This window comes from Sparus aurata, chromosome 19 (genome assembly GCF_900880675.1).
Source record: "Sparus aurata chromosome 19, fSpaAur1.1, whole genome shotgun sequence".
NCBI classification, from domain to species: domain Eukaryota; kingdom Metazoa; phylum Chordata; class Actinopteri; order Spariformes; family Sparidae; genus Sparus; species Sparus aurata.
The window spans coordinates 22,850,880-22,878,514 of NC_044205.1; the positions used below are offsets into that span (position 1 = coordinate 22,850,880).

Below are 27,635 nucleotides of genomic sequence, written 5' to 3' on the forward strand. Positions count from 1 at the left end.
ATTCAGAAAGTATTCAGAAACATTCATTGTTATTTGTAAAGCAATGTCTAAAAACTTTGTTCAGTCATTTGTTTTGGTTCAGATGGGTTTCCCTCGATTCCTCAGAGATTAGATGACTTTCACACACACCTTTAAATGGTTAATTAGTTAATTGTTATCTTTTTGAACCTTTGACCACTGACAAGGAGCCAGTGACAGCACTCCTATAAAACCAGGTCTATGAGAACGGCACTCTTGCAGACGGTTATATTCTGTAGAAGAAGCTTTAAAATGAATCTTAAAGTGATTGTGCCCGTCGTTGTATCCGTCCTTTGTGTAACTGTGGCTTTAATGGCAGTGTTGATTCCTCGAACGGGCGAGTTCAGGTCAATGTTCATGGAGAAATGTAAGAGGTTCCCGGAGAACAGCACAAGGTAAGCACTGTTTTTGCTTGACAAGTCATTTTTTTGTTCACTCTAAGCGTCTCTGCATGATTGCCATTTCATCTACTACTCACTTCTATTTATTTTTCAGGTGCAAAGAGTTATTGGATATTTTTGAAAAGACCTATGTAGGGAAGAGCCCGTATTACTTTCCAGAGACAGAATATGAGCCAGCCTTTGTAGCGGCCCCCTTCACACATCCAGGTGAAAAGGTAAGTATCCATGATCACATTGCACATTAATTACACCAGATCTTCCTTGAGCTTAATATTTTCCCCTCTCTTTCTTCCTCTTTTCGCATTAGACACTGCTCTGGAGCGATAAAGGTGGAATATGGGCCAACAAGTTCAGCAAAAATAGAGACTGTTTAGTCACCCTGGGAGACACTTTGTTGGGATCTCTGGTGGATGAAGAGACCTGGTGTGGATTGAAGGGCCTCAAGGGTAAGATAAGTCAAACGCTGCATGAGATAACCATACAAATGATTTGTCTTGGCTAGTAGGCTAGAGGTTATTAACTTTGGATGAGACACAGCAAAATTCAATAATTATTACAACTCTTTGGGTGTCTTGCTTTATAGTCAGATGAGGTCGTCTTTGTGAAGCCCGAAGTCTGAAAGCTGAACAAGTAGACTGAAGCTTCAACAGTGATTTAATGTTCTTTGTGTGTCTGTTATTCTAGGAACATACACGCCATTTTGCCAGTGGTGCAGCAATAACACTGTTGATTCCTTCTGGACAATAGCCTCTATTAAGGTAAGTGCCCAACAGGATATCACTGGTTTAACCACCAAAAACATTCATTCCAATAAGAGTCAGTGCTTTAGTTGACATTATTAAGTATACTGTGTGGAGAATATATCTGTTTTGAGTGAGAAGCATTCAAAAAGGGCTTTCACGTCGTTACCATCAAAGTAAATAAGTAGGACATGATTACCACCAGCCAGGAGGGCATTTGTCGCAGTACCCCATGTTGTGGTTTGGGGTCCATCTGTGCACACGCCTTGCTGCTAACGGCGTCTTTCTTATGTATTATTTGAAACTGCATCTTTAACATTTGAACCATCATATTCTGTTGTCTGTAGTTTGCACGACATGCTAAGGGCGTCGTCACGGCAATGCTAGATGGAGACCTGCGTGAACCATTCGATCTTAACAGGTAAGCTACACTAACGCTCCAATGTCAACTTAACCTTATTAAAAAGACTCAATGCCAGGATAGTGTCACCAGGAAGGTTACAATCAACAGCTTTTTGAAAGACAGGTGCATCAGTTCACAGTGTATTCGTGTGTTTATGTTGAACAAGCCTCAAGAAAATAAATACATCCCAGATAAGTTATAGTCCTCTCTTTACATCAGAAGTTAAACAGCACCTCGTATACTGTAACAGTCCGTCTGACTTGATTATACGTCTAAAGGTTGCTCTTCTGTTTTTGCGGTAAGTTTCTTTGGCCTTGAGACTAAACAGCTCTTCTACCCTCGGGTGACGACGCTTGATATTATTCTGGTCACGGACAAAAAGTAAGATGGCGTTTGTTTTTTCATCTGGTTATTGCCACCACTTTAATGTCTGGTATAGAGTTTTCTGTACATGTTTTTCTGTTTCCTCCCTGTTTTCTTCAGGGGAGTGTGTGAAAAAGCGACAGCTCTTGGGGAATTGGAGGAATCACTCGGACAACGAAATGTTAGTTACTCCTGCAAGGAATTGCCGAGGTAAACTGTCCTATCTGTCGTCCCAACACAATCTCATGTATGTTTGTTCCTTCTCAATGTTAACTCTTTATTTTATTTCATTGTAGCTCTCACATCCAGACGTGCATAGATAACAACGTATGTGAAACCTGTTGGTCCAACCTTACATCCTACGCACCCCGTAGGAAATAACTGCTTTTAATATTTTTGCTTACATAATTTATTCATCTAGTCATACACTTGACAAACAGCTGAATTCAAGAATAAAAGTGATGTTAGCACTGGATTTTGACTCCTGTATGTTTTATTGTTCATTGCCACCGTGACCATGTGACCACACCCACCTCCAACTCCCTCGTCCCAAATCTCCTCCATTCTCATGTGGTCACCATATTGAATCAGCTGTTTTTACACACTGAGTGTCAAACTAGTCTGATTTGTCATGTGAGATCCCTTTAATAACCAGCACTTTAGCAGCAGTTTATGCAAACAAGGACAATCAGATATCAAGCATATGCAGTGTCAGTTGAGGAGCGCTTAAAGGGATATTCCGGTGTAAGTTTAATCCGTGGTCCAACACACCGTGAAACTGTGTTAGACTCCCTCTCGAGAGATAAAGTTTGCAGACTGCTAGCTAATGTAGTTTTAGCATCCTCAGAAACGACCGCACGACAACAATACACTGCAGTGAATGAGTTCCACAGCTCAATGATGATCATTACTACGGGACTCTACTGCACTCGGTAATCGACTCACAGGGCTTCCCCACAACAAGGAAGGCTTCTTGGGTGGTGAGATTTGTTTATCTATTCCGAAAAATCCGGCAATGATATCAAATGTTTGATGCCTCGAAATATGTGCTGGGACCCTTTTTCTAATGTTGCTGAAGTTTGGTGCTGTTCTGAGTATTATTTGTGGCTTTTTGATGGCGGTTTTATATTTGGACCCATTTACTGCAATGTAATGTTGTTGTGCGGTCGTTTCTGAGGATGCTAAAACTACGTTAGCTAGCGGTCCGCAAACTTTATCTCTCAAGAGGGAGTCTAACACAGTTTCACGGTGTGTTAGACCATGGATTAAACTTACACCGGAATATCCCTTTAATGTGTAGTTATGGTGTATGTGGTGATTTCATGTCAGGTTGCACAAGAAATATCTGTGAGTGCTGGTTCTTTTATATCAAGTTATGTTTTTCCTTTTCTTCCAATCTGCTGAGTGCATTAACCCTTTGATCCAAAACATGGGTCAAAAGTGACCCGGCAGAGTTTTTATTTTATATTTCTTTGTAATGAATTACTTTCATCATTCTGTATTCAAGGTATTCCTCAATTAGCTTGTTTTTGATCATCCTACATCCTTATTTTATTTTTTCCTTTTTTCCTTTTTGAAAACCCCTTTTGTATCAATACCCCTCTAATGCACAACATGGGTAAAAAATGACCCATAACCATTTTCTATGCTATTTCATCTTTTGCAGAGTGTGTCAATGATATAGCTTTGAATTTTTTTTTTTTTTATCATTTATTATTCTTGCAAAAGAACATCGAAATGGAGCACTAGGCCGACTCATTTATGGCATTGGGAAACTTTATAGATAAGTTCTAATGACATATTGTAAATGCAGCTATTTTTATTTTTTTATTAATTTTTTTATCATTCTGCAGTTAGTTGCTCACGCTTTGATCATGTTGTGAGGTAAAGGCTTAAAAACTGCATGACGTAGTGCATAACAATCTTGTAACTTAAGGGTCAACTAAACATTTTATTAAAAATGGAAAGCTTCTCCCCATAATCAAGAGCAAAAGATGTCATGGTTGTGTTATTTAATTCCTGTTTTAATTTGTAGTAGTTGTTCTCTTGTGTTCTGTTTCATATTTACTTCCTGTCTTTGTCTTTGCTAACACCTGTCCTTTTGTGCTACACCTGTGTCTTGTTGAATCGTTTGTTGATCCCTGCCTCCTAGTGTCCTACCCACAAATCTGTGTTCTCCTCACTCCCCCTCACACCTGTTTAATTTTAAATCACACTTGGATGAATGGGTCATTTTTGACCCATGTGTGTACATTTGATGTAGTAATATAAAAACATTTTTTGTGCATAAAGTATGAAAGGAAAAATGGAAAAAAATGATCAGTGGTAATCAAAAACAAGATATTTAAAGAATACTTGGAATATTAAATCATAAAATGAACTAATTTCAAACAGATAGAACAAAGAAAAACTCAGCCAGCATGAAATAACCTGGGAAATGAATGCGGGTCATTTTTTATTGTGTTTACAGAAGCAGCTCTGCAATGTTTGAGTTACAGGTTTTGGTGATGGGTCAAAGAGACAACATCAATAACGTATTTTTACAGTCTGATATTTAATAATTAAGTTAAGGAGTGTTTAACAACAATAAAAGGGGGGGATTTAGGTTAAATTTGGCTATCAATAATAATTAATGATTATTTGGGATAATTATTAATTATGGTAAATTATATGATCCAATTTGCATTAGATCACCTCGGGGCACCACCCTTGAAGAAGGGAAAAGATAGCAATTTTACTAAATCAGTCTCATAAAAATGTACCGAACTGTTTATAACTCTGGTTAATAATTAACTTAATAACTACAACTACATTTACCATAACAGCTAGTAATGGTTGAAGGATTTTGGAGTTCTTGACAGTGTAGAGGTTGGCAACATTCACTCATGTACAATATTAAATAGACAGCAAGAAGGTTCAAGGTCTTTTATTTAACACAAAATGGAAACACACAATCTAACTAACATGTACTATATACAAGTGTGTCTGTGTGTGTGTGTGTGTGAGTGCCTGGCAGAACAATGAAACAATGGCGGTCAATGATATCAGGTGTGGGTGTGATATGCTCTAGCCTCAAGGAATGTGTGTGTCTGTGAGTATGTGTGTGTGTGTGTGTGACGTGGTGCCAGGTTATAGAAGATGGTTAGTTGCATGCAGAGACCCTGAGTCTGTGTGAAGCACAATTCGACTAATGTCGGAATTAGCCATCTAGGAAAGCAAACTACCAATAACTTGACTTGAGGTCACGATAACACCAAAACATTGAACAAACACATAACTTGAACACATGACATCAACCAGAGTTTAATGTCCAGTGCTTAGCCGTGCAATGGTTTGCTATCTAAGCCCAGTTCAGCGTTACCAGTCTTTGAAGAGAAGGTGCTGGTGGTTGCAGGAGAAAGTTGGGGCTCCAAGGTTGAACAAGCTGTTCTTGCTGTGCAAGGTTTGATGAAAGTCGGCAGAGGAGGAAACTGGTCGCTCCTTTCTTTTGTAAGGATAGCAGCTTGGTGCTAACCTGCTTGGTGTTCCTCAGATCCTCAGATTGGCAGAACCTTGTGTCGCTGCAGTGAGGAGAAGTTCTTTGGGCCTGCTGCCAATGCAGCTTGCAGCTCTCCACAGCTTGTTGGGCCCAGAAGAAGGGATCTTGAAGGCAGGCAGCACCGTGGGGGGAGGTGGAGAGGAGCCCTTGAAGATCCGAAGTTGAAGGAGTAGAGGGCGTTGAGTGAGAGAGAGAGAACAATGTATGCTCTTGGCTTTTGACTACCTGATCAGCGGGGGGGTCTGTCACCCTGACCAATAGTAGCTCAAACCTGAATTCTGCACCTAGATGTGAAGAATTGGGAATTCTGGGACACTGAGTTCAGTTCAGAGTCCATTTTGAAATCCACAATGAATGACTTCATCTGTGGGTCCCAACAACAAACTTGGAAAAACCAAATGTAGAGATGCTCCAAGCAGCTAAGTATGTCTCATTGTTCTCATGTTGTAAATGAACCCTTTATGTGATTATAAAAAAAAAAAAAAAGCACACACTCTGCATTAAAGTTAAAATTCTATCAGGGGCCCAGAGTCACTGTTGTGGCTGTAACTCAAGTCATTAAAGGGTTTTGATTGGACCTGCACAGACAAGAAAGCAGGGATGTAGACAAACATGTTCATAAAAAATATAATAATAGATTTATAAAATGAGGTACAGTTATTGTATATATTCTATACATACACACACACATATATATATATATAACAAGATGGTAAGATGACTGACTTATCTTCTATATAGAAGATAAGTCAGTCATCTTACCATCCTGTTTACCATTTAATGTATCATTAGGTCAACAAGACCATTGTATAGAGTCACTTCTTAATGTTTCATGTCATTGTATATAATATTTGTTTATGTATTTGTAAAATATTAATCATTCTTCATTGGCTCTTTCATTAAATGCAAACAGTTATCATATGATTTATACAAATAAGACAACAATGGACATTCATTTTGTTTTATTTGTAAAAATGGAATGAAATAAAGACATTGAAAAAATGTATTGCTGTTGTTGTTAAAAGCATTTTACCAGGAGCTTTATTGTTTATTGGAGTTTGATATGAATATGCAGCTGAAGCAATGTCCATGGACCATGGTAACTTCAAAGGTGTATTTAAAGTTGCATAATATTTTAATGACTGATCCATGACCTTTGAGCCCTGACTTTATATCAGTGAGCTGCTTTATGATACTACACAGTGAGTGTTGGATCGTCAGTAACACCCCTCATCTTCCTCAAACATTTTACACCGGAGCATTGTACCTCTTTTGATTGGCTTTTTCCATGGCTTTACAGGTCCAACAGCAAGAATGCATGTAAGTTTTTGTCAAATACTCAGCTATTTAAAACAATGTAAACATGAAAATGTAAAACAATTCAAACTAGATACAATTTAGATTGTATTAGGTAAGAAAACAAGACTGTAGTTGTTGCACTTTGCCTTTGCATTACCTATTAATCTTTTGCATGTGATACAAATGTTCAGTATTGGCTCTTTTAGAGGGTTTTTTTGTTGTTTTTTGTTTTTCGAGTTTAACTGATGATCTCATTAGGTGCTGGCTGAAAACAAAACTCTTTACATTATAGCAATGTTATGTGTTGTAAACTTGTATGTTGAAGTAACAATATATATCGCTGTGATGCTCCCCTCTCACTGAAGTTACATAGTGCAGAAATAAGTGATAGAGACACCATTCATCCTGTTTCAAGACACCCTATCATGAAATTGATATTGAAGCTGTTATTTTGTTGCTGGAAAGAATACATATTTAATAAAAACACATCAGGTGTTCTAATACCTATTTGGCTCTACAGTCCTATAACTTTAAAGCCATTTATCTCCGTTTCATTATTAGCATACTTACTGTGGTTAAACCTCGGTAGGACATCATTATTAAAATGTTGTTTCATAATCTAATCTATGTTAATTCATTCTTTTTGTGGTAGTTCACTTGCAAGTGTTGAGATAAGGACAGCTACATGCACTACTGAGGTACACCAGGATGGAATCACCGTAATCGCTGTGTAAGATTTTCCTCTCGACGTATTGCATCATATTTTTGGCCGAATTACTTTTTATGACTGTAAATGTTGTATGCAACAATTGTCATTTTGCAGAGAGAGTGCACTCTGGATACGTGAGAGTGCGAATATCGTGCAGCTGGGAGCCACAGGGCTCAACCTTCAAACCCATGGCCCCATCAGCATGGACACGGCCTCCATACAAGACAAGATGCACACTGGAACTGAGCTGCCAGAGTGCCTCCCACATCCAACCTCGAAGAAAAAATGCTGGTTGATCTCTGGCGCAGTTGCTTTTGTTTTTGCAGTGATTTTTGCTGTGGTTATATGGAAAGTGCTAAGCAATCAACAACAAACGTTCAGCAGACGTTTCATCAGCAAATGTCTGGAGTACAAGAAAGATAACAATGAGTAAGAGTTTTCTTTATTTTGTAAGTCCTTATTTTCAGTTTGTGATATTAAAGGGATGGTTCGGGTTTTTTGAAGCGGGGTCATATAAAGTACATGTCTACAGTCGATCTGTTCCCTACCATAATCACCGATCAGTGCAGCCTCAGTTTGGAGAACCAGAGAGCCACTCCAGCCAAGACGCTCAGCTTTTTACTGCAGTGAACGTGGTCCAGAGAAAAAACAAAATTAACTACCTAAAAAAAAAAGGCTCACCTAAAAAAATCTATATAAGTTCAAGTGTACATTGTGTAGGTAAAATTCACACTGCTTTACATCGCCGTCAGACCGCGCTTTCTTTTGGCACTACATTTTTTCAACCACAGAACCCCCCGTATCCCTGTCAACATAAAAGCTGAGTGTCTTGGCTGGAGCGGCTCTCTACTTCTCCAAACTGAGGCTGCACAGATCGGTGATTACGGTAGGAAACAGATCGACTATAGATATGTACTTTATATGACCCCACTTCAAAAAACCCGAACTATCCCTTTAAGGTTCAAATTTTACCCAGTTAAAATTCACGTGAATGTAATTGAACAAGCTACTCTGAGGTGTGTGCTGATATTTCATGTGCTGCATAATTTGTTGGATTTAACCCTTGTGATATTGAAGGGAAATCAAACTGTGCCTTTAGTCCTACACCTGAAGAGTGTCTGATTCACATTTCAGATTACGTTTACTTTTATTTTTCAGAAGTTACTGTCAACAGATATTCCATGTCTTTGAAAAAGCCTACATAGGAAAACCAATGTGTAATGTTACCATGGAAGATTATGACGACTTAATGGCCATGGTCCCCTTCGATCATCCATGCCACCAGGTAAACATCAAGCTCTTGCATATCATCAACAGGGAAGACTGCTTTCATAATGTAGACTAATATATTTAACAACATGATATTAACTGTTTTTGGTCAGACAATGTTATGGAGCAAAACAAATGAGCTGGTCCACAAGTACACTGCTAAGGATGAAGATAAAAAGGACTGTTTCACCCTAGAAGACACTCTGTTGGGATATATCCTGAATGACGAGAGATGGTGCGGAAAGAAAGGCAGCAACGGTAAAATTCTTGGATTATAGACAACATACTTCACAGTCACAGTTAGCCACTTTGTGTGTTTTCCACTTTACATTGCATATTTTATGAATAATGTTATTGGAGCAAACTATGTTCGCTCTCAGCGATGAAGGTACCAGCCTGCCAGCTGATGTAGTGGAGCAAAGTGCTCGGGTTGGGGTGCATGGTCTGTTCAATGTTTGGAGGTAGATGGGTGCAGTTCCGTTGATGGGCTTGAAGGCCAGTACCATTGTCGTCCTTTGTGAGGACATCACAGCAGTGATGTTGGGGGCAAAGGATAATCTGTTGTCGAGGATTATGCCCAGATTCCTCGCAGTCGAGGAAGGGGATATTGCAACGTCCTCTGCAGGTCCATGCAGGGGCAGTCTTTCCCCAAGATGAAGAGGAGTTTAGTTTTATGAAGACTGAGATTGAGGTGATGCGCAGTTGTCCAAGTGGAGATGTCTGCCAGACATTCCAGGATGCGCATTGCAACATGGATGTCGGAGGAGGATGGGGGAAAGAGAGGAATAGTTTGGTGTTGTCTGCATAACAGTGGTAAGTGAATCCATGTGATGTGATTGCAGAGCCTAGTGATCTAGTGTATAGTGTAAACAGAAGTGGTCCTAGTACTGAGCCTTGAGGGACATCAGTTACCGGAAAGCAGGGTTTGGACAAGGAACCATTCGATGTGACCTGAAAGGTGCGATTTGTCAGGTATGATGTGAATCAGGTCAGAGCAGAGTCAGCAAAGCCAAGTTCAGCAGGAGTGGAGAGGAGGATGTGGTAGTTGACACGCAGATAGGTCGAGGACAATGAGGACGGATGAGTGGGACGAGGCTGTAGCGGAACGGAGGGACTTAAACTGACAGTACCTTTGAGGAGGGCCGTCTCAGTGGAGTGAGCAGTCCAGAAGTATGAATGATTTGGGTCAAGGAGGTTGTTTCGTGAAAGATAGGTGGGCAGATGGCTGTAGACAGTGTGTTCCATGGTTTTAGAAAGGAATAAAAGAAGGGATACAGGTCTGTAGTTTCAGATGTCAACTACCCAAGATACTTATTTGCTTTCCATTGGGGCAGGGGCTCATCCTCCAAACGGGGGGAGAAATACAACTGTAGAAGCAGAAACACGTCATCTGCAAAAAGGCAGAAACACAATTTGCACTTTCCTACTCATGGCTGCATCTTGAGATCCTGTCTGTGAATATGACAAACAGGATTGGGGACATGGGACACCCTGAAAAGTGAAAATGTGAACGCTCTCTACAGGCATCTGTGTTTCTTTACTGGGAACAATCAATTGTCAGTGCCCAGGACAAAGTGGCTGATGTGATTGTCTTATCAACTAACGTGTAACTTGCAAAAATAAAAATAAAAGCGAAGTGTGTGCGTTGTTCTAGAAACGTTCGATAATGGCTGTGATGACTGTGCGAACAGTGCTGTTCGCTCATTTTGGGACAGCGCCTCTGCTGAAGTAAGTGCCCAACAAAAATAAATAAATACAACCCTACAAAAGACACTTGAAAACATCCTTTCTCCTATGTTTTGTCATGACGGTGGACCTGAAGTGGTTTTATCCTCATGCCTGTATGTCCCTAGTTTGCAGAGTACGCCTGTGGAAACGTAACAGTGATGCTAAGTGGATCAGAAGAAAAACCATTTAATCCCTTTAGGTGAGCACTGAATGTTCTTTAATGTTTTCTTTGAGCATTTTAATTTAATTTAGCGTCTTGCTTTGCATCAGTAAATTAAAGATCTAATGACACAACATGTGAACGTCTTTTACAAATATAATGTGTTGCTTATGAACTTGAACGCTGCTTAATGTAAGAGCCATTGTTTAACTGATTTGTTATTATCCTTATAAATTCTGTTCTGTTTTTCTTAGCACATTTGCAAGGGTTGAGATAAAAAGACTAAAACATCCTTTCGTGAAGAAACTGAACGTGATTCTGGTCACCGGAAACAAGAATGTGTAATGTTGTCTTTATTTATTTCACATCATGTTTTTAAACCCTGATACTTCTCTTTTAATTCTAGTTTGTAAGTAACTATTGTAATAATGTACATTACAAGCGCAGAAAAATATGTCATATGTTATCTCTGTCAAGTGAATGTAATGGTGAAACAAGAGATAGAAGGATGAAATGTTTATACAGTGCAGGTGTTTTGGTTTGGTACAAAGCAGGAATACACAGGAAAACAAACTGGGTTCATACAACATTCAAGCTTTTTCTCCCTGTGTTTCTCGGGCTCAGGTCAAATTGTGCCGCTGACAATTTAAACATCGACTTACAGAAAGCACTGGATTCAAATATTTTGTATTCCTGCAATGAAGTACCTGAGTAAGTGCAGCGTGTGTGTGTGTGTGTGTGTGTGTGTGTGTGTGTGAGAGAGAGAGAGAGAGAGGAAGTCCTCTCTACAAAAAAACCCAACACAGTAGAGTGACTTCTTCTTGTTTTGTCTCTTCTTGCAGATCTCGGATCAGAGAGTGTTCCTCCTCCTCCTCTGACAATACAGACGTGGGTTGTGTAGCCTGTTTGTTGAAGCCGAATGAATGAAATGACACCGATACAGCAGAGAATAATTATTGATAAATTCTTTCTGTGTATTTGTGGTTCAATTAGACCTGAAACATCTACTGTCTTTATATACAGATTCAAAATATATACATATACCATGTTTTTAAACTTTTCTCTCTCGTTTTATGGTGAGAAATCTCACGTGAAAGGCTGAATTATCGGTCGAGCTGTCCATGATTATGTTCAACTGGTGACCTCACTTCTTTTATTTTCTTTGAAATAAAATGATAAAACATTGTGTGCATCTGTTAAATGTGATTTTGATCGTGTGAAATGATTTGGAGGTCGCAGCTTTGGTTGAACAAAAGGACACCTTGTGCAGCTGTCTGCATTTGCATGGGCGAATACTGACAGTGAAGTATGTCTGGCAGCCATTTACAACCAAACTTCAGTCCGCAGAAAGATGATTTGTCTTTAAGAAAAGGACGAAACTCGAAAGCTTATTCTAGATATTAATAAATTAATCTTTATTGTTAAGTTGTAACGGGATTTGTGGGAACTACGCACCCAGAAACCTCCTTAAATGACATGAGAAATATTTCGCTGACATTTAATAACATTTTAGTTGATTTACTGCTCAACACTCCATTTTTACTTTCTTTTTTGTTTCACGTGAAACCGGAACCTGCAACCTAAGGTTAGAATATATTGCCATAAATGCATCACGTCTCTCTGCACATTAGTGTTCTATTTTTTTTTTTTTAAACCTGACAGCCTTGGCCGGACCAGGTCGACTAATGAACGGAAGATCGCTGGTTTGAATCCCGGCTCCCCTGCGGCAGTACTGATTGCTCCTGATATGCAGTTCACACCTCTGCCATCAGTAAGGGCCCTGCGATGAGTTGGTGACTCGCCCAGGGTGTACCCTGCCTTCACTAAGAGAGATAACTGGGATTGGCTCCAGTAACCCCTGCGACCCCTTGAAAAAAGGGGGGATAAAGCAGTTACATCCCCACGACCCTCACGGATTAAGCGGCAGATAATGAGATGAGATGAGCCGGATTTGTCCTGAAGTGACTTATTTTCCCAATAATGACCGCTGTTCTATACATTATCCCGCTTATTACACTTTTACTTGCCAAGACAAAAGAAAACTCGACATAGTGTGTCTTTTTACAATTGAATTGTTACCGCTCATAGTGTTTTTCAGCAGAGAAATATAGTTCGCCAAACCGACGCCGTTTCACTTCTCCTTCTTCGCTGCTTTCCTCTTTTTCTTTTCTTGACGGGTGACGACAACTCAGAGCTTTTATTTAATGGAAGTGACTTTAAAATGGTTTCTAAAAGGGATGCAGCAATTGGCTCATGACAGGCTGTAACATGGACATGTACATTATGAACACGAAAATGCTGGATTACGTTTCCGTCTCCGCCAGTGAGGGACTAAGTGCACGCTCGACGGATTGACTAGTTCATCTTCTGCACGCCACCTTAAAAGAAATGTTTTTTATGTTTTGTTATCTATTCATCCATATTCATATTTGAGCAATAAATGGAAAAAAAAATATCATTCCATTTTACGATTTGGTTGTGTTTTGATTATTTGATTTAATCTATATATATTTTTCATATATACTGAATTTCCTGCAAGGGGAAATTCTTTTTCTCACACACGTATATAGGGGCTGCCACACATGCAACGAGCCCTGTTAGAGGTCGGTGCCTTGCTCAAAGGCACCTTGACCATTCTCCAACTACTAGTCCACATCATGCTTTATTTGGTCTGAGTGGGATTTGAACCGTTGACCTTCGAGTCTCCAAGCCCTACGGACTGAGCTATTGCCTAAGCTATTGACACTTTTATCCATGTCACAACAGAAAGCAGCTAAAACCATCTAATTCAATTAATGCATATATAGCATGTGACTAGCTTTTGTATTTTTAAACAAGCTGATCGGGTCTAATTCTCATTTCTTTAAAATAAAAATAAAGAATCTCCTGATTTCTGGTCAAATGAAAATATCACTCTGCCTTGTGTAATTCTTAAATTAGGTTTATTTCAGCTGAATTCTACTTGGTAGTAACATTTCATTTTCAAAATACATTCACAGTGTCATGACAGCGTTTTTTTTGTGTTTTCTTATTTCCTGTTTCATTTTGAAATTGCGCCCTCATGTGTCACTTGTTTGTTCTCGTTTGTCTTTGTCAGTTTGTTCCGCGTTCTCCTGTGTTGCCACTCTGAGTGTGTCACCTGTGGTATGTGTCTGGTTTTTCTTCCTTGTGTTTTCTTTGATTTGTATTTGGCTTTTGTTTCCACTTCGTCTTTTTTTGTCCTTTTGACTCAGTTTTGGATTTCCTGGATTCTTGGTTTCTCTGTATCGTTCAGCTTCTGTTTAATAAAACTCGTCTTTTTGTATCTTAATCCTGCCTTCCGTGTTTGCTGCATTTGGGCCCTCAGCTTCCAACCGTAATGTAACATATCATTCCTTAGCCCAGAAACGGGAAGCACGAAACAAACAAACAAAATAGAATTTAAATTAAACTTGAGTCAGCGGAGACATTTACAGTGTCATGACAGTGTTTTTTGTGTCCTCTTATATCCTGTCTTATTTTGAACTTGCGCCCTCATGTGTCACTTGTTTGTTCTCTTTTGTCTTTTGTCAGTTTGCTCCGCATTCTCCTGTGTTGCCACCGTGAGTGTGTCATCTGTGGTATGTTTCTGTTTTTTCTTCCTTGTGTTTTCATTGATTTGTATTTTGCTTTTGTTGCCATTTCGTCTTTTTTTGTCCTTTTGACTCAGTTTTGGTTTTCCTGGATTCTTGGTTTCTGTGTTTCGTTCGGCTTCTGTTTAATAAAACTCGTCTTTTTGTTTCTTAATTCTGCCTTCCGTGTTTGCTGCATTTGTGCCCTCAGCTTCTAACCATATCATAACATATCATTCCTTAGCCCGGAAAAAGAAAGCAAGAAGCAAGACAAACAAAATAGAATTTAATTTAAACTTGAACCAGCTGAGACATTCACATTGTCATGACAACATTTTTTGTGTTCTTTTATTTCCTGTTTTATTCTTTTTAATTGCGCCCTCATGTGTCCCTTGTTGTTTGTTCTCTTTTGTCTTTATCAGTTTGTTCCGCATTCTCCTGTGTTGCCACCCTGAGTCTGTCATCTGTGGTATGTTTTTGTGTTTCCTTCCTTGTGTTTTTTTTTATTTGTGTTTTGCTTTTGTTGCCACTTCATCTTTTTTTTGTCTTTTTGAGTTCTCAGTTTGGTTTTCCTGGATTCTTGGTTTCTGTGTTTCGTTCGGCTTCTGTTTAATAAAACTCGTCTTTGTCTTTCATCATCCTGTCTTCCGTGTTTTTGCTGCAGTTGGGTCTTCAGCTTCCAACTGTGTCATAACATATCATGACTCAGCCTGCAAACAGAAAGCACAAAACAAAACAAACCAAATAGAATTCAAATTAAACTTGAACCAGCGGAGACATTCAGTCTTCATTTTGACTTCCCTTTCATCACATAATAGGATTACATGTTAAATTTGTATTGGTTAGATAATCTATTAGCACATAGAAGCCATATTCAACAATTCTGAAAGATAAGTCACATCTTAACATCCTGTTTACCAATTATTTATCATGATGTTTAAAACTGGTCAACAAGTCCATTGTATTTAAACACTTGTTTAATGTAATTAAACTTTAACTTCAAAGCCGATTTTCTCTGATACATAATTAGCATAGCTGCTTTGGCTAGCCTTTGTAGGGCAGCATTTTAAGAAGGATTTTTTATAATCTAGTTTATGTTCTTTTACTTTTTTGCTAGGGTTAAGATAATGACAGCTAGCTACGCTGCAGGTCAGATTCGGATTCTAATCCATGGCAGACGCAACGAGGACAGAGTCACTCTTTATGAGGACATTGAAACTAAGCCATTGGGGAAGAAATGGCGGAGGATCTGTGGCACAAGTGCTTTTATTGTTGCTGTGGTGATTATTATTGTTGTGGCTACAAGGAAAAGGCAAAGCGATCAATCACAACCGTTCAGCAAACATTTCATCAGCAAATGTCTGGAGTACAGGAAAGAAAACGACACGTAAGAGTTTTTCATTTTGTCAATCACTTTTTTTCAGCTGCTCTGATGTGTGTGCTGATATTTTCGTGTGCTGGAGAAGTTTTGGTTGGAACTGATAATTTGTTGGTTTCAACAACTGGGATATAGAGGGATAGTCCAGCTGTGCCTTTAGTTCTACACCTGATCAGTCTCTGATGTACTTTCGTTTTTCAGAAGCTACTGCCAACGTGTATTCGATGTCTTTGAACGAGCCTACATAGGGAAACCAGAATCTAAAGTTGCCATGGAAGACTATGACGACTTAATAGCCATGGTCCCCTTTGATCGTCCTTGCAACCAGGTAATCATCAAGCTCTTGCATATCATCAACAGAGAAGATTACTTTATAATGTACACTAATTCATTTGACCGACTGTTTTTGGTCAGACAATGTTTTGGAGCAAAACAAAGCAGCTGGTCCACAAGTACACCAGCAGGGGTAAAGGTAGAAAGGACTGTTTCATCCTGGAGGACACTCTGTTGGGATATATCCTGGATAACGAGAAATGGTGCGGAAAGGAAGGCAGCAACGGTAAGATTCATGGACTATAATCTACATACTTAACACATAGCCACAGTTAGCCACTGTGTGTGTTTTTGCACTGATCATTTTCACTTTCCTCCCCATGGGATAACTCTGAAAACTGAAAATGTGAAACAGTCTCAATGTGCATCTGTGTTTTCTTTACTGGAAACATTCACTTGTCAGGGCCCAGGACAAACTGGCTGATGTGAGTCACTTATCAACTAACATCAAGTTGCAAAAATAAAAAATAATAATTTGTGTGCGTTGTTCTAGAAACGTTCACTGATGACTGCCAAGGATTTAATTCCAAAGCGGACACCGCTGTTCGCTCATTTTGGAACAGAGTCTCTGTTGCAGTAAGTGCACAACAAAAATAAATGGTTTTGCCAATAAATACATGGGCTGGGATCACTCGTTGTGCTTAATATGTAACCCTGGATCCTACAAAATATTCATACATCCTTTCTCCTATTTGTTCTCACCGAATGAACCAACAGTGTTCATGGTTTGACCCTCATGTCTTTATGTCTCTAGTTTGCAGAGTACGCCTGTGGAGAAGTAACAGTGATGCTGAATGGATCGCTGGACATACCGTTTAATCCCAACAGGTGAGCACTACACCTCCTTTATTGTTTTATTGAGGGTTTTAATTTAATTCAACATCTCGCTTTCCATCCGTAAATTAAAGATCTAATGACAAAACATGTGAACGTATTTCAAAAAAGAGAGCCATTAATAAAAAGTGTTGTCATAGTCCTCATAAATTCTGTTATTTCCTTTTTTGTAGCACATTTGCAAGAGTTGAGATAAAAAGAGTGAAATATCCTAAGGTGACGAAACTGGACGTGATTCTGATCAGCGGGGACAAGAATGTGTAAGATTGTTGTTTTTTGCTTCACATCATGTTTGTAATCATGTCATTTGTAAACACTTTTCTTTTAATTCTAGACGTTGTATGCAGTAATTGTAATATATCTATGCATGTAATCTCTGTTCAGTGAATGTAATTCTGGTTTGGTACAAAGCAGGAATACACAGGAAAACAAACTGGGCTCATAAAACATTAAAGCTTTTTCTCCCTGTGTTTCTGTGACTTAGGTCAAATTGTGCTTCGGACAATTTAAAAATCGACTTACGGAAAGCGCTGGATTCAAATATTTTGTATTCCTGCAATGAAGTAACTGAGTAAGTACAGCGTGTGTGTGTGTGTGTGAGAGAGAGAGAGAGAGAGAGAGTAAGTTGTCACTTCAAAAAAAAAAAAAAAATTAGATTGACTTCTTGTTTTGTCTCTTCTTGCAGATCTCAGGTCACAGTGTGTTTTGCTGATGATACGTTTGGCGAACGTTTCGTCAACAAATGTCTGGAGTACAGGAAAGAAAACGACACGTAAGAGTTTTTCATTTTGTCAGTCCTTTTTTTCAGCTGCTCTGATGTGTGTGCTGATATTATTTTCATGTGCTGGAGAAGTTTTGGTTGGAACTGATAATTTGTTGGTTTCAACAACTGAGATGTAGAGGGATAGTCCAGCTGTGCCTTTAGTCCTTCACCTGATCAGTGTCTGATGTACTTTCATTTTTCAGAAGCTACTGTCAACATGTATTCGATGTCTTTGAACGAGCCTACGTAGGGAAACCAGAATCTAAAGTTGCCATGGAAGACTACGACGACTTAATGGCCATGGCCCCCTTTGATCATCCATGCCACCAGGTAAACATCAAGCTCTTGCATATCATCAACAGAGAAGACTACTTTACAATGTAGACTAATTCATTTGATCAACTGTTTTTGGTCAGACAATGTTTTGGAGCAAAACAAATGAGCTGGTCCGCTACTGCATTGCCAAGGATGAAGATAAAAAGGACTGTTTCACCCTGGAGGACACTCTGTTGGGATATATCCTTAATGACAAGACATGGTGCGTAAAGAAAGGCAGCATCGGTAAGATTCTTCTGCTGTAGACAACATACTTCACACACACAGTTCGCCACTGTGTGTGTGTGTTTTTGCACTGATTTTCCTCGCCGAGGGATAACTCTGAAAAGTTAAAATGTGAAACAGTCTCAAAGTGCATCTGTGTTTCTTTACTTAAAACATCCAGTTATCAGGGCCCAGGACAAACTGGCTGATGTGAGTTACTTATCCACTAACATCAAGTTGCAAAAATGAAAAAAGTTTATTTGTGTGCTTTGCTCTAGAAATGTTCACCACATTTTGCCAAGAATATGACTCCAATGAGAACACCGCTGTTCGCTCATTTTGGAACAGAGTCTCTGTTGCAGTAAGTGCACGACAAAAATAAATGGTTTTGCCAATAAATACATGGGCTGGGATCACTCGTGTCTTTATGTCTCTAGTTTGCAGAGTACGCCTGTGGAAACGCAACAGTGATGCTGAATGGATCGCTAAAGAACCCGTTTGATACCAACAGGTGAGTACTACACCTTCTTCATTGTTTTCTTTAAGTGTTTTAATTACATTTAACATCTCGATTTTGTCATCTATCTTATTATCATAATCTATAAATTCTGTTCTTTCATTCTTTTTGTAGCACATTTGCAAAGTTTGAGATAAATAGACTGGAACATCCTAAGGTGACGAAACTGAAAGTGATTCTGGTCGGCGGAGACAAGAATGTGTAAGATTGTTTGTTGCCTCACATCATGTTTTTAATCCTTACTTTTCTTTTAATTCTAGACGTTGTATGTAGCAATTGTTATATATCTGTGCATGTAATCTCTGTTCAGCGAATGTATTATTGGTTTGGTTTGGTACAAAGCAGGAATACACAGGACAGCAAACTGGGCTCATAAAACATTAAAGCTTTTTCTCCCTGTGTTTCTCTGACTTAGATTAAATTGTGCTGCTAATAATTTAAAAATCGATTTACAGAAAGCGCTGCAACTAATAATAGAGCAATTGTAAGTTTTTCTGTTTCCCTATTTCTTTTATTCAGGCAAACATGTAAAGATGAATCTCTTCAGGTATTAGAGAATATCACCAGAAATGAAGGCATCAGTTATCATTGCGTGCCTGTGACTCGGTAAGTTCACTACAGGTCATGACTTTTGGTCATCCAAATAATGAGTGTCACTGTACACTTCATACAGTTAACTTCTTATTTTGTTTCACTGTAGCGATCAGATTGAACAGTGCACAAAAGATAACACACCCTGTTGGTGAAGGTGTCTGACTGTCAAACTACGCTCGAGCTGTGAGACCTCTGGGTTCATCTTCTGCACGCCACCTTAAAAGAAATGTTTTTATGTTTTGTTATCTATTCATCCATATTCATATTTGAGCAACAAATGGAACAAATATATCATTCCATTGTACAATCTTGGTTGTGTGTTGATTATTTGATTTAATCTATATATATTTTGTATATATACTGTTTATATATACTGAATTTCCTGCAAGGGGAAATTCTTTTTCTCACACACTCACACACACATGTATAGAGGGGCTGCCACACATGCAACGAGCAGTGTTAGGGGTCTCCGCCTTGCTCAAAGGCTCCTTGACCATTCTCTACTAGTCCACATCATGCTTTATTTGGTCTGAGTGGGATTTGAACCAGTGACCTTTGAGTCTCCAAGCCCTACAGACTGAGCTATGGCCTCAGCTGTTGACACTTTCATCCAAGTCACAACAGAAAGCAGCTAAAACCATCTATTACCATTCAATGAATGCATATACAGCATGTGACTAGCTTTTGTATTTTTATATAATTTTTTGTATAATTTATATTATATAACTTGAGAACCCCTTTACCTAGAAACATAATCTTGGTCTCAAATGAAAGCTAAGACCCTGGGGTTTCTTGCCTGTTCGACACTTCTAGATAGTACTGGTTAAAATGACATGAATATTCCCATTCTATGGACTCTTGAAAAAGAAAAAAAAAATGTGGCATGACGTTGAAGCTGTGGAAAAAGGGAACACTCCGAAGGTATGTAGGCATTCTTGCTTCTTGCGGTAGAGGGCTCTTTCTAATGTTGTGTCATGTGAGTTTAGAAGGCTATTACATGGTCTGGAAATAACTTTTTTCCTTTGTGTTTGGGCTTAAGATAATCACGACAGTCTCAGCTTTCCAACAGTGAGTATATACTGTTAAGATCTGATGCTTAAAACTAGCAAACAGTGTCCTTATACCGGTTTCTGTGTTCTTTTATTTCCTGTTTTATTTTGAAATTGCACCCTTGTGTGTCGCGTATTGTTAGTCCCCGTTTTGTCTTTGTCAGTTTAAGCCGTGTTCTCCTGTGTGTCACCCGTGGTATGTTTCTGGTTTTTATTCCTTGTGTTTTCAGTGATTTGTATTTTGCTTTTGTTGCCAATTTGTCTTTTTTTGTCCTTTTGAGTTCTCAGTTTGTTGTTTTCCTGGATTCTTGGGTTTTGTGTATCGCTTGGCTGCCGTTTAATAAAGCTCGCCTTTTGTTCCTTCATCCTGCCTTCAGTGTGTTTGCTGCAGTTGCGTCATGTGCAGCTTCCTGTCGTATCGTAACATATCATGACTCAGCCCCGGAAACAGAAAGCACAAAACAAAACAAACAAAACGGAATTTAAATGAAACTTGAATCAGCAGAGACATTCAGTCTTCATTTTGACCTTATTTTCTTTACATAATAGGATTAAATATCACATTTTTATTGGTTAGATACAGTTTTTCTCTGTCGCTTTGGTGCTTTTCTCAGATCAGAATGAAAATTCTCATAACTATTAGTTCAACCTCCACAACATTTAGTCATTTGTGCACATCATAGTAGCAATTTCTCCTTCCTCTGAACAAATTGAACATGCTTTTGGACATGTATCAGTTACTTTCATACAATTCTCTGCGGTTTTATAACATTATCATTTGCTTATGTCATGTCAGTCAAAATGAACTATACTTATGGATGCTGAATAGTCGCTCCCAATAAAACTAATAGTCTTCATTTCATTGCTTGAGTCATTACATACAAAATTGTTGAACTAGTTATCAAATTCTGTCAAGCAAATTTTATACCGTTCTTTATCATTTTTTCCTGGAAATGTCTCCTAAATTGAACAATTGCTCTCAGGTGAACTTCAGCTTTCACTCACGAGGAGGTGTGTGAAGTGTTAGTTGTAACCAATGACAAGTCACTTGTTCACAGCCACTCAGGGATGAATCCCATGAACCCTCACTTGGCGAACAGAGTATGTCCGAGCAGGACATCGTGTGTACCATTTCTACAATTCTGTGACACAAAAATGGAAGGTCAGCATCGTGGAAGAGGGGTGAGGATGCGGGAGGAAGGGGAAGGGGAAGGGGACAAAACAGGGGAAGAGGGAGAAGAGGCCAAATACAGAGGCAGATTCCTAATGAAATTAGGGCTACAGTTGTGGACCATGTTGTCAATCACGGCCTCACAATGGCTGAGGCTGGTCGGAGGGTGCAACCAAACGTTGGAAGAACCACTGTGAATTCAATTATTCAAACATTTCGTAGGGAGAACAGGTATGTATAGTATTGGACAGTAATCCAACATCTCATAATATCTCATGTTTACTGTACATTACTGTAATTTTACTCTGCACCACATAGGATTGAAAGACATCCTCGCAGAGGTGGAAGAGGGCTGTCTGGATGTGCCAGAATGATTTACCTATGTTCAGTTACAATATGTACTGTTATATTGTTCACATTTGTGCACAGCTCTACCAAAAGGGTGTTTCTTATGTTTGTTCTAAATAAGTGACTGTAGTGTATTTTTCTTTTGCACAATGCTGTAGAATTGTAAAGAGCATATACAGTAAAAATGTGAAACGTACGTATTCAGTGTCTTGTACTCACTTACTCCCCTAACTACAGCAATGTGTAACTTTACTGTAGTTTTCAAATGGCTGTACAAGTAGTGTATAGTGCTGTCTTGAGCATTTTCAGGTAGTGTCACCGAGTTCTGACCTTTTCTTTGCATTGGAAAACACTGAGAGAATAAACTGTCATAATGAAAACATGACAAAGCCATTTGACTATCTTGTTCATAAACAATGGTGTCAAGACTTCTCATTTTGATGACACTGGCAGTTTCATTGACATGAATACTTGCTTTTGAGGAATGGATTATCAATTTTGAGCAAGTGACATGCTTTTGCAGGTTATCCACTAGGTTTTGCAGTTTGTACTAATTGTTTTGAGAAATGCACTAACTGCTGTGCAAATGTTAATAGTGATGTGAGAAAAGCACCAAAGCATCTGAGAAAAACTGTAAAATACCAACACATAGAAGCCATTTTCAACAATTTTACAGGTCATACAGCATGAACATAGGTAAGCCTGTGTCAAGTTAAATACTAAAATTAAACATGCAATGTACAGCAAGCTTGGAGGTTTTTCACTTTGCCTTTGCATTACATATACATACATCTTTTTCAGGTAATACAAAAGTCCAGTATCTGCATTTTTAGGGACATAGGTCATATAATTGGTCATGATTTGTAAGTTTTTTTTTTATGTTTAACTGATGATCTCATTCCTTATTTGTTGGGCAGATTTAAAATATTCTTTAAAGGGACAGTGTGTAACGATTTAAGTAATTCATTAACTCAAATCAACGTCTTCGTTCATAAGTAAGTCCTTATTGGTGTACAATTACCTCTGCCAATAGTCTGACTTATCCTCCTGAATGAAGAATTACCTATCTGAATATACATAGCACGGACAAGCTCTATGGAGGCCGCCATGTCTTTCTGGCTATGGACTGCCGAGAGGGACACAAAGCACTACGTGGTACTACGTAGTAAGGCTAAACACGTTTTCGCTCAGAGCTAGCTTGACTGCGGAACTGAGAGGGAACCTCTAGTTTTATTGCCTTAATAACTAACTACATCTTTACCTCATGACTTGAATCAGTAGAAATACTCAACGCTGTTGGGAAAGAGTCCATATTTTGAAAATTAGTTTCTTGTCCGTCAGGGCCACCGTAGCTTCCGGAACGTCTCCAACGTCTTCAGAACGGGAGGGGTGAGCAAAGGAGTGTTGCAATGTAGAACCTCACAGCTAGATGGCGCTAAATATTTGATATATTACACACTGTCCCTTTAAAGCAACATTATGTAGGAAGTTGCACTTTTTGGGTTTTGGCGCCCTCTAGAGTTTCTGAGTGCAACACAGCTGTTTTAAAAACAAATTCCAGGTCTGTAACGATTTAAAGGACGTGATGTCAATGCTAACGACAAACAAAACTGTTATTTTAAACTTTCATTTTAACTTCAAAGCCAATTTTCTCTAATACATAATTAGCGTAGTTGTGGCTGTTAGCCTTTGCAGGACCGCATTACTAAAAGGATTTCTTTATTTCTTTTGTCGACATTTGCCAGGGTTGAGATAATGACAACTAGCTACGCTGCGGTTCAGATTCCAACCCATGGCAGACGCGACGAGGACACAGTCTCTGTTCATGTGCCAGACTCTGAAACTGAGCCGCCGGAGAATAAACGGCGGTGGATCTGTGGCACAATTGCTGCTATTGTTGTCGCGGCCATTATTGCTGTGGTTATATGGTTATACTATCCACGTCAAACGTTCAGCAAACGTTTCATCGACAAATGTCTGAAGCACAAGAAAGAAAACAATGAGTAAGAGTTTTTCATTTTTTCAGCTGTGTTGATATTTTGTGTGCTCGAGAAGTTTTGGTTGTAACTGATAATTTGTTGGTTTCAACAACTGGGATATATATAAGGATAGTCCAGCTGTTCCTTTAATACTACACCTGATCAGTGTCTGATGCACATTTCAGATTATATGTACTTTTTTTTCAGAAGCTACTGTCAAAGTGTATTCGATGTCTTTGAACGAGCCTACGTAGGAAAACCAGAATCTAAAGGGTTCAGAGAAAGACTATGACGACTTAATGGCCATGGTCCCCTATGATCATCCATGCCACCAGGTAATCATCACGCTCTTGCATATCATCAACAGAGAAGATTACTTTATAATGTAGACTAATTTATTTAACAACATGTTTTTTGTTTTTTGGTCAGACAATGTTTTGGAGCAAAACAAGTGAGCTGGTCCACAAGTACACCAAGGATAAAGGTAAAAAGGACTGTTTCACCCAGGAAGACACTCTGTTGGGATATATCCTGGATAACGAGAAATGGTGCGGAAAGGAAGGCAGCAACGGTAAAATTAATGGACTATAATCTACATACTTCACACAAAGCCACAGTTAGCCACTGTGTGTGGTTTTGCACTGATCATTTTCATGGGACAACTCTGAAAAGTGAAAATGTGAAACAGTCTCAATGTGCAGCTGTGTTTCTTTACTGGAAACATTCACTTGTCAGTGCCCAGGACCAAGTGGATGATGTGAGTGTCTTATCAACTAACACCAAATTTAATTTAATTTGTGTGCATTGTTGTAGAAACCTTCAGTGATCGCTGCCAAGGATCTAATTACTCTGGGAACACCGCTGTTCGCTCATTTTGGAACAGAGCCTCTGCTGCAGTAAGTGCCCAACAAAAATAAATGGTTTTGCCAATAAATACACAACCAGTCAAAAGTTTGGACACACCTTCTCATTTAATGGTTTTTCTTTATTTTCAAGACTTTTTACATAGTAGATTCTCACTGAAGGCTTCAAAACTATGAATGAACACATATGGAATTATGTAGTAAACAAAAAAGTGTGAAATAACTCTAAATATGTGTTAGATATTAGATTGTTCAAATTAGCCACCCTTTGCTTTGATCACTGTTTTGCACACTGTGGAGGCCAGCACTCCATCACTCTCCTTCTTGGTCAAATAGCCCGTACACAGCCTGGAGGTGTGGTTGGGGTGATTGTCATGTTGAGAAATAAATGATGGTCCACCAAAATGCAAGCCGGATGGGATGGCCCCAACAGTGTCACCAGGAAAGCAGCCACACCATCACACCTCCTCCTCCACGCTTCACGGTGTCATGTGAGCCAGTTTCATCGCAGCACTTGATGGTTTTTGAGACTGCACTTGGGGACACATTCAAAGTTTTTGCAATTTTCCAGACTGCCTGACCTTCAGTTCTTAAAGTAATGATGGACTGTTTTTCCTCTTTACGTAGCTGATTGGTTCTTGCCATGATATGAATTCTAACAGGTGTCAAATAGGGCTGTCAGCTGTGTACCAACCTGACTTCTGCACAACACAACTGATGGTCCCAACCCCATTAATAAGGCGAGAAATTCAACAAATGAACCCTGACAAGGCACACCTGTGAGGTGAAAACCATTTCAGTAAAACCATTAAATGAGAAGGTGTGTCCAAACTTTTGACTTGTAGTGCACACTTGCTGGGATCACTCGCAGTGCTTGGTGTGTAACCCTGGATCCTACAAAATATTCATACATCCTTTCTCCTATTTGTTCTCACCAGGTGGACCTACAGTGTTCATGGTCTGACCCTCGTGTCTTTATGTTTCTAGTTTGCAGAGTACGCCTGTGGAGAAGTAACAGTGATGCTAAATGGATCGCTGGAAACACCGTTTGATCCCAACAGGTGAGCGCTACACCTCCTTTATTGTTTTCTTTGAGTGTTTTAATTCAATTCAACATCTTTATCTCATCATCAGTCTTGTTATCATGATCTTTATGAATTCTGTGCTATAATTTTTCGTAGCACATTTGCAAGGTTTGAGATAAATCGACTGAAATATCCTAAAGTGACGAAACTGAACGTGATTCTGGTCAGCGGAGACATGAATGTGTAAGATTGTTGTTTGTTGCTTTACATCATTTTTTAAATTCTAGACTGTCGTATGTAGCAGTTGTTATTTGTGTTATCTGTGCATGTAATCTCTGTTCAGTGAATGTAATGTTGGTTTAGTTTGGTACAAAGAAAACAAACTGGGTTCTTAAAACATTAAAGCTTTTTCTCCCTGTGTTTCTGTGACTTAGGTCAAATTGTGCTTCGGACAATTTAAAAATCGACTTACGGAAAGCGCTGGATTCAAATATTTTGTATTCCTGCAATGAAGTAACTGAGTAAGTACAGCGTGTGTGTGTGTGTGTGTGTGTGTGTGTGAGAGAGAGAGAGAGAGAGAGAGAGAGGAAGTCCTCCCTCCGAAGAAACAGCCGATTGACTTCTTCTTGTTTTGTTTCTTCTTGCAGATCTCGGATCAGAGAGTGTTCCTCCTCCTCCGATACAGACGTGGGCTGTGTAGCCTGTTTGTTGAAGCCGACTGAATGAAATGACACCGATACAGCAGAAAGCAACAATTTAATCATCCGCCTTGTATTTTTTTGTGATAGATTCTTTCCGTGTGCGTGTTTTTAAACTTTTCTCTCTCGTTTTATGGTCAGATATCACACGTGGAAGGCTGAATTATCCATCTAGCTGTCCACGATTATGTACAACTGGTGACCTCGCTTCTTATCTCGTGGCTTTCTTTTAAAATAAAACGATAAAACATTGTGTGCAGCTGTTAAATGTGATGACAGAAGGAAACGTCGTGCAGCTGTTTGTGTTATTATTGACAGGATGTTCATCTAGCAGCTGTTTGCACCCAAAGTTCAGTCTGTAGAAAGACGACTTGTCTTTAAGAAAGGGACGAAACTCGAAAGCTTATTCTAGATATTCATAAATTAATCTTCATTGTTCAATTTTAAATGGAATTTGTGGTAACGACACACCCAGAAAACTCCTTAAATGACATGAGAACTATTTTTGCTGACATTTAATAACGCACTCCTTAGTTGATTTACTGCTCAACGCTCCATTTTTACTTTCTATTTTGCTTCACGTGAAACCGGAACCTGCGACCTAAGGTTAGAATGTAAGGTGCATTCAAATGTGCCAAACCGCTGAACAGAATAGAAAGTGTTCATTAGACCATCCCACCTGCTCTTTGGCTCTATCTGAAGGTGTAGCCCACAAAGATGTCTTATCTGTGTGAAGTGTGTGAGGCGAAGGCGTTCGCACGGTGACACAGAAAGGAACTCGACAGAGTCTGAGGCCTTTTCTCTCTTTTTCTAGAGTGAGACTGTTGTGGCAGGAAGAAGGAGGCTCGGCAAATCACCTCCTCTTTCCTCTCTGGTGGCTCTGCTTGCTTGCTTGCTGTGTCACACGTACCGTAAACTCGCCGTGCTCTGTGCTGGGAAAGAGCCGGCACAGGTGTCACATGAAGGACGCCCCCCTCTGTACAAACCACAACATGGGGTACTGTGACAAGTACTGTAATGTCGGAAAACGTCGTCACGCTTTGAGTCACGGCCGCTGCCACTGACATCAAGGGACTTCTAATAATCTTCACACGGCGGCGAAGTGTTTGTGGTTACGGTGAAACAGTCCATTTTTTTCTGGCCTTTTTGCATATTTACCAATCAGGGTCTCTGACTTGAGAGTGATTTTAAAGCATTTATTATTAACAATTTGGCCCCTTCGAGGGCTGTTAATGTAGGTGTTTTACCCCAGACATCCATCATCTGACTAGAACGTGAGTGTGAGCCGTTAAGAGCTCAAATAATTTACATAGTTTTGCTTTGGC

General features: G+C 39.3%; 1 protein-coding gene across 1 annotated transcript; it reads left to right on the top strand.

Annotated features, from left to right (window-relative positions):
• The first annotated feature begins 24 nt into the window (after window positions 1-24).
• On the top strand, window positions 25-26,563 carry LOC115570491 (uncharacterized). The gene is made up of 32 exons (XM_030399103.1): window positions 25-413; window positions 514-634; window positions 727-865; window positions 1,104-1,177; window positions 1,507-1,580; window positions 1,866-1,943; window positions 2,046-2,135; window positions 2,222-2,304; window positions 6,747-6,783; window positions 7,415-7,492; window positions 7,586-7,900; window positions 8,630-8,756; window positions 8,854-8,998; window positions 10,395-10,468; window positions 10,594-10,667; window positions 10,883-10,969; window positions 11,253-11,339; window positions 15,336-15,605; window positions 15,798-15,924; window positions 16,011-16,155; window positions 16,423-16,505; window positions 16,684-16,757; window positions 16,937-17,023; window positions 17,248-17,334; window positions 17,449-17,535; window positions 17,730-17,856; window positions 17,943-18,087; window positions 18,345-18,427; window positions 18,504-18,577; window positions 18,698-18,784; window positions 26,047-26,133; window positions 26,260-26,563. The coding sequence occupies exons 1-32, from the start codon at window positions 220-222 to the stop codon at window positions 26,336-26,338; spliced, it is 3,519 nt and encodes a 1,172-aa protein (XP_030254963.1). The 5' UTR covers window positions 25-219; the 3' UTR covers window positions 26,339-26,563.
• The last annotated feature ends 1,072 nt before the right edge of the window (window positions 26,564-27,635 follow it).

Coding starts and splice junctions, on each gene's coding strand:
- LOC115570491 (XM_030399103.1), top strand. CDS start 220: ATGAGAACGGCACTCTTGCAGACGGTTATATTCTGTAGAAGAAGCTTT. Junction 8,757..8,853: donor TCGATCATCCATGCCACCAG/GTAAACATCAAG, acceptor GTTTTTGGTCAG/ACAATGTTATGGAGCAAAAC. Junction 18,088..18,344: donor CGTAAAGAAAGGCAGCATCG/GTAAGATTCTTC, acceptor GCTTTGCTCTAG/AAATGTTCACCACATTTTGC.